Here is an 8,030-nt window from a genome sequence, read left to right on the forward strand (position 1 = left end):
TGCTGATTTATACCAAAGAAAATACGGGTGTAACTCAACGGGTCAGGCAGCATCAGGTCATTCTGAAGAAGGGTCCCAACTCGAAACATCACCTATTCATGTTCTCGAGAGATGCTGCCTGACCTGCAGTTACTCCAGCATTTTGTGTCTTTCTTTAATGTACTTCTGAGCTAGAAACAGCACTCAATGCAGTTGCCATTGTACTGGAAAAAAATGTGAGGGCATATGCGAGTGCCCATAACCATGCCTCTGACCTGAAGAAAGTGAGTAGAGTTGAAAGAAACGTTTAATGTGAGGATGGCTTTTGCCAGGCCCATGAATGTGCTGGTCGAGGGGAGCTGGTTGGGTCCTCTCCAACACTGCAGATGTGAGTGGAGATGTAGAAGAATTGCATGCCCATTGCAAAGATGAACCAATTGGGACCAGGGAATTTGAAACTTTAAAATAGGGGAGGGCATCCGATGTTAGGGTAAAAAAGATTGGACTAGAGGGGAGAGGATGGAGCCAAGGCAGCAATAAACACATTTGGCAGGACAAGACAAGGCTGAGACAAGGTCTGCCTGGGCAGTCCTGGAGAAGGGATACTTAGGACTGAATCAGGTTGATATGTAAATATTGCTTGATAGATAGAGTAAATTAAAACAAATCATTAACTGCTTATATACATGGGTGTTTTATGAATAAAGTTTATTTTTGGAAATACTGATTGGCTATATGAATGCTTTGACTGTTTGGCTGTCTAAGTACCCTGAACACCTGTCTTAGCTTTGTCCCCACTGTCCTGATCAATATTTACTCCTATTGATAGAACCCTATTGAAAATAGCCTTCAGCCCACAATGTTTGTAACGGACATAATGCCAAGTCCACTCCTATCTGCCTGCACATAATCCGTGTGCCTCCATACCCTGCATATCCATATCGCTGGCCCAGTTAAACATGAATATTAAAATGCATCATCTGCTTATTATCATGTTGCTGTTATTGTGAACTGGGTGTGCTCCAGTGGGCTGATGTACTTCCTACCTATCAATTGAAACTACACTTCAAAAGTTTTTAATTGTCTATAAGTATCTAAATGTAAATTTAAATCTAAATTTGGTGTATGTTATTTAATAAATAAAATGCTAACAAAAAAATCTTCAGATTGTGCCTGATATATATCTACTAAAATCATTTTGTTTCCACCCCAAATTATTAATATGGCTGGATAATTAGACAATAGGTGCAGGAGTAGGCCATTCGACCCTTCGAGCCAGCATTCAATGTGATCATGGCTGATCATCCCCAATCAGTATCCTGTTCCTGTCTTCTCCCCATATCCCCTGACTCCACTATCTTTAAGAGCCCTATCTAGCTCTCTCTTGAAAGTATCCAGAGAACCGGCCTCCACTCTCTGTGAGAAAAAGTGTTTCCTCGTCTCCGTTCTAAATAGCTTACCGCTTATTCTTAAACTGTGGCCCCTGGCTCTGGACTACCCTAACATCGGGAACATGTTTCTTGCCTCTATTGTGTCCAAACCCTTAATAATCTTATATGTTTCAATAACATCTCCTCTCATCTTTCTAAATTCCAGAGTATACAAGCCCAGCTGCTCCATTCTCTCAGCATATGACAGTCCTGCCATCCTGGGAATTAACCTTGTAAAACTACACTGCACTGCAATAGCAAGAATGTCCTTCCTCAAATTAGGGGACCAAAACTGCACACAATAAACTGCTCCAGGTGTGGTCTCCCAGAGTACTTAAGTACTAGGCCCCTGTACAACGGCAGAAGGTCCTCTTTGCTCCTATACTCAACTCCTCTTGTTATAAAGGCCAACATGCCATTTGCTTTCTTCACTGTCTGCTGTACCTGCATGCTGAAAGTGAAACCTGCATGCTGAAATTAGCTGAAAGTGTCCTTAAGTAAACTGATGTGTGATGGTACAAAAGAGAGAAAACTAAAACACAGTATATTCTCTTCAAGATTTTTCATTTTCTTCTCCCTTGATCCAAGAATTATGCTTTAAATTGTAAATGATTTAGAAAAATAAGAAGTAGACTTTTAAGTAATTAAGATATAAAACCTATCGAACCGGACTACTGGTTGTGAAAACTACACGTTGTGAACAATTGTTCTGCAAATAATTGAATAAACTTCAAATGATATGAAGCAGTTCTTTATTGGTATTCAAATGATGGAGATCAGGCATAATAATACTGCAGACATACATTCTAAGCAACTTCAATCCATATTTTTGTATAATTCTAAATTGTACTTTGTATATTTCACATCAGAAAACAAGATTAATCATCACTGACTTTTTTTTAAAATGTTAGAAAATATAATCCATTTATGTACCCAGAAATGTTAATTAGCAAAACCACAATGATCTTTTCCATAACAAATAAAAATCAATTTTAAAATTTGCCTGGTTTGAAAGAATACACTGCTCTGTTAAATATTGGGCAGTTCTTAAGGCAAATACTTCTTGTTAATTAATTACAATTTAGCCAGCTGGATGTTTTCAAAACACGAACAACCCGTTTATTTCTGTAGTCATATTCATATTGTATTGGTCCATTCGATAAGTAGAGGAAGCCTAGACAAAATAAAAGAAACAACTTTGAATGAATACAGCATTAAATTATGGAATATAAATGTAAATCACATCAATGTTTTGGTAAGTTTTGATTATTTCACCCATCCATTATTTTTCATTTCATACCAGAATTTTGAATTGCTGAATCTACTTTATTCCCTATTCCAGGAAAGTCATTGTTTATTCTTCTTGGGTAGCCTCTATCCATGCGTCCTCTCCTCAGATTATAACTAAACAGAAAGAGAATAAATGCAGCTATTTCAAATCGATGTCAAAGTCAAGGTGTCTTGCAAGCATGTTTTAGAAATTGGCACTATTTGCATAATATATACAATTTTCATTTCTGCATCCTATTAAATAGTCAGACAGACCTATTAATGTAGATAGTTCCATTAAAGTTTGTTTTTAAATTTAGCATTCTTAGTAAGACTGATGGGATTCTGAACATATTTTTTTTAATTTCACAGTGAAACACTATAGAATAATACTGCTACATACCTCCAATATTTTTCTCCAATAAAGAATAATGCTTTTTTTCTCTCCTTGATATACAGGGCAGCATCGATATGTGTAGCAGAGTTTGGAAATCCAATCGAATGGATGCTCCTGGGATACCGTGATAACATTCTGAGTCCTCTAATTAAAAAGTACTGTGATCCTGTTAAATATTAACAGTAGGTTAGTTAAGACATGGGATTAATGTCAAATATTGCTCCAAAGTTAAGAAGTGGATTTGCAGTTTTCTGTTACCAACTTCATTTTAATTATCAGAAAATTCAAGGGAGGCAAATTTATCTTCAATTGGTTAAATAGATAATGTTAATGTTTTGTCCATAATTTGTATTGACCATGGTCTACCATAGGAATGCCTTATAATATGATTTTTAATTGTGCAGATCTAAAGGGACATTGATTTAGTGCAGGGATATGGTATTGAGATTGAAGGTTAAAGATGATTTTAATGAATGGCAGAGCAGGCGTGTAAACAAACGACCCACTTTTGCTTATATTTCTTAAAGTCTGATATTGTTAGTGGTCTGTCAAAAGATGACCCCAGACTTGCCTCTTTCTCTTCTCCAAAAGCACTTCAAGCCATTCAGCGCGGCATTATGCAAGGTGAAAGGAAAATCGTTCATGCGCAGTCCCCGTTTGTTGCCAACTGGCGGGTATTTATGCATTTCCATTTACAATAATCAAAAACTCACGAACCTTTGAAGAGAATGACAAGATCTTTATCCTTTAGTTCAAACGCAGCGTCAACTGACTGAATGTTTGGAAAAATATTCTTGATTGGACTGGATGTCACATCTGGGCGCCGAGGTTGTTTTCGCCACACAGTTCTAAACAAGAGAAGGTCGCTTTTATCATTTATTTTATCTCTTTATTCCAGAATAACAAGTAATGGAATGTACAAAACCTTTTATCAGCCATGAAAGTAAAACAATTTCATCAGTATTTCAATAAAAGGGCTGCATTGTTTTTTAACCTATCTTTCCTTACCAGGTTGAATTAAACTGTTCAATTCCCTGAATCTACATCAATTTGTAATCCCACCCCCCTCCAATTCTTTCCCCGACATCAGGTTTAACTACTGCCGTACCACTGTGCCATCCTTTTTGTGATAATGTATATATAAGTCTTCAAATATACATTTTCATTACAGCATCTTGATTTAAAAAAAGATCTAACATATACATTAGACTTCCTATGATGCAAAATAATGTTTTTCTGCACTTCTTTTTATTGTTATTATCTTTGAAAATCAAACTCCTCATTTGCAATAAATGAAAGATATTTTAGCTTTCATAATTGCGTGGCTCCCTGATTCATTCCTGCAAATCATCCCAGCAACCTGTGAGGTCATGCCACCAGAATTAGACATAACAAAAAGTATTCCTTGTCTATCAATTTCTTTCATGAGTTACTCATGTTTGCTTGCCAGCAACCCCAATGGTCTCAGTCAGATTAGCAATATGAAATGCTACCTGTTCCTTCTAGTATATAGTGATATAATATTTCAGAATATACTAACCCACTAAACTGGCGGGATTGCTAATGGCCATAATAGGTAAGTGAACATTTGAAAATATCTGCAATGGGATACATAGCATAAAATAGAAACAGAAATGTCATCCATACCCGTCTTTAAAGAACCAGAGTTCACCACGTGAACTGGTAATAGCATCAAATGACATTTGGGGATCACATCTATCGGAAGGATTGGTTGGTTTTGGCTGGGGTTGTGTTGGTATTGGTTTTTCACGAGCTCCTAAAATACAGAAAATATATTGTTCATGTTAAGGTGGTAGATGAGCAGCAAGAATTAATCTTGAAGTGAATTAGGTCATCTTAATGGTTAATGCACCAGGATAATGCTAACGTCTCGGTTTTGTCACCGGAAAACATTGTTGCAAATTTCAAAGGATGAGGGAAAATAGCAGTAGGCCAATGGGCAGATTGGACTCCAAATACTGTAAGATTCAATTAATGATTGTATTCTGAAATGTTCATCACTCAGGGCACCGTTTTATTATCGTTCAAATTCTGGTGATCTAAGTAAATGGTAATCCACACTGGCACTTTCAGAAAGAAATGTGTATGTTGTTCTAATTGAATCACCAGCATTCAATGAGGAAGGGCTGCATTTTATGGTTTGTTCAGAATTCTGAGCAACTTTGGGATTTTGTATCAGGCTCTGAAATATCTGTAATGTTAATGTATTAATAATCTGTCTGATGGTAGGACCAAGTTACCATTTTACCAGGAAAAGACATATGTCCAGAACCCAATTGTTAGCACACTTTTATCCGAAATGGCAGATGCAAAAACAACATTTAAAATACATTTAGAAAGGTGCATGTGAAGCCCTCTAAGTAATTTGCTTTAATCTACATTTTGATTTTCTGAAGACTTTGTGCTCTTCCCCAATAAGTGAAGCACGGAAACATTATAAGGATCACGAACAGTAAACATTAAAAATATTTTCAATGTACCATACAAGGCCTGGATTCGTCTGACATCGTCGGCTGGGAGGCGATACCCATTGGTATTGACATACGAATAGGTGGGGAACATAAGAGCAGATCTATCGTTCGAGTGCTCCAGACCCAGTGAATGACCAAATTCATGAGCCGCAACGAGGAACAAGTTGATTCCTGTTAGGGCGAGGAACACAATTGGGTTTAACTTTCAACATTTCATAATAATTGACATTATAAAATATTTAATTCCACAACTTCTTCATTTTTTATGTTATTAAATTAAATATGGGGATCATAGCTTTTTTTTTAGAAAGTAAGTTAAATCTTTAGAGTCTGTAACTTATTTACCGGCTCTGGACAATGTCCACTTTTCATCTTCATCAAAGTGAGCATCGCCACCGATGCCCGATCCAGGGAAAAACGCATGAGCCAGAGTCCCACTGCTGCCATCGAACGGGTTACCGTCCCCGTGACCTGGCAATGGAGAACATAGGAAGGGTAAGTGTCACAAACACAGTACATGTCCACCATGGCAAAAATGGGCAGGAATTGGTGAATGGCTGAACTCACTACGTGCAGCGAACAATATCATGATATCAGCCACTCCTGTGTTCAGTCTGACAAAGGTCAGAGGAGTAACATCGCTCCAGGCTTTAAAGGCCAGGGCAATAGCGGTGTCTATCTCTCGTCTGTCCAGATCCGGCGTGTAATTCCTGATTCTGTCAGACAAGAAGGAAGGGAGCACATGGGTTACTTTTGGATTCCTCTATACGAAATGCCAACGTTCCCGCCGCCTCAGCGAAGGCTTGTACCTGTAGGTGATTCTCCTCTGCGGCCACCGAGAACGTCTGAGTGAGGACTTAGTGAGCTGCGCCGTATCTGGGACCCCGCAACGGGGTTTCTCCATCATTTCCATAGTGTCGCGGTTCAAGCTCCCAGTCACTTGCAGACCAAAGAATTCTTGCATTTCTCTAATCTTATCCTGAAGCCCGGAGTCGGACGTTCTCAATTTGGGTTCGGTCATGTTGTAAAATCGTTTGAGGTAATTCTGGACCAAAAAAGGTAAGACAACTTACAACAGGTACAGTTTCTAATGTATACATATTGTTACCTGTACGACGGTACCTTCAACGCGCGGAGGCAATTACGTTTGTCATTGCGCTGTTTTATATATGAAATTGATTACTGGTTTTATACATTGAACATAAACATTGTTTTTGGATATATTTCTGACCATACCCGGCATTGATCCCAGTCGTTTTTGCTAAACCGTTTCGTATCGTTGACGGGTGCACTTAAACTAAGCGCAAGATGAAATAACACAATGACAACGGGGATCTTGAAGCACTTCATCTTCAGGATCTCGGCGTCTTGAAGTGAACTGAGTCTCTCTGTCCGGACTGAGTTTTATAGGGATGATTAGGTGTCTTACATTATTGTACAATGCCCAATGTGCAGGATATGAGTAATATTTGTTTCGTTGTTTGTGGTTTTGAGGCCAACGTACCCGTTATCTTGCAGCTGGAGGCGTGAAAACTCTGCACCTTCTTGTCGATGTTGTAACTCTTATGACATGACATGTGTGACCAATAACAGAAGTGGGAAGCGTGGAGGAATGCTTCACTCTCAGTTATATTTAGAGATAGGGAAGAGTTCATTTTTTATTTAATATGTATCTCAGAGAGTTGTTAATTTAGGAAAGTCTTTCTTCATATGAAAGTACTGACATCCCAGGAATCAGTCTGGTGAACCTTCTCTGTACTCCCTCTATGGCAAGAATGTCTTTCCTCAGATTAGGAGATCAAAACTGTACGCAATACTACAGGTGTGGTCTCACCAAGACCCTGTGCAACTGCAGTAGAACCTCCCTGCTCCTATACTCAAATCCTTTTGCTATGAATGCTAACATACCATTCGCCTTCTTCACTACCTGCCGCACCTGCATGCCTACTTTTAATGACTGGTGTACCATGACACCCAGGTCTCGTTGCATCTCCCCCTTTCCTAATCGGCACCATTCAGATAATAATCTACTTTCCTGTTTTTGCCACCAAAGTGGATAACCTCACATTTATCCACATTATACTGCATCTGTCAAGCATTTGCCCACTCACCCAGCCTATCCAAGTCACCTTGCAGCCTCCTAGCATCATCCTCGCAGCTAACACTGCCCCCCAGCTTCGTGTCATCCGCAAACTTGGAAATGTTGCATTCAATTCCCTCATCCAAATCATTAATATATATCGTAAATAGCTGGGGTCCCAGAACTGAGCCTTGCGGTACCCCACTAGTCACTGCCTGCCATTGTGAAAAGGACCCGTTTACTCCTACTCTTTGCTTCCTGTCTGCCAACCAGTTTTCTATCCACATCAATACTGAACCCCCAATACCATGTGCTTTAAGTTTGTATACTAATCTCTTATGTGGGACCTTATCGAATGCCTTCTGAAAGTCCAGATATAACAC

The 8,030-nt window shown here is 38.8% G+C and overlaps 1 protein-coding gene across 1 annotated transcript; it reads right to left on the minus strand.

Annotated features, from left to right (window-relative positions):
• Positions 1–2,125: 2,125 nt before the first annotated feature.
• Positions 2,126–7,642, minus strand: LOC129698292 (collagenase 3-like). Its single transcript, XM_055637361.1, has 10 exons — positions 6,804–7,642; positions 6,377–6,612; positions 6,135–6,283; positions 5,913–6,038; positions 5,577–5,738; positions 4,723–4,852; positions 3,793–3,923; positions 3,082–3,241; positions 2,710–2,813; positions 2,126–2,583 (listed from the first exon to the last, which is right to left on the minus strand). The coding sequence occupies exons 1-10, from the start codon at positions 6,915–6,917 to the stop codon at positions 2,480–2,482; spliced, it is 1,416 nt and encodes a 471-aa protein (XP_055493336.1). The 5' UTR covers positions 6,918–7,642; the 3' UTR covers positions 2,126–2,479.
• Between the last annotated feature and the right edge of the window lie 388 nt (positions 7,643–8,030).

Source organism: Leucoraja erinacea, chromosome 6, assembly GCF_028641065.1.
Source record: "Leucoraja erinacea ecotype New England chromosome 6, Leri_hhj_1, whole genome shotgun sequence".
Taxonomy (NCBI): domain Eukaryota; kingdom Metazoa; phylum Chordata; class Chondrichthyes; order Rajiformes; family Rajidae; genus Leucoraja; species Leucoraja erinaceus.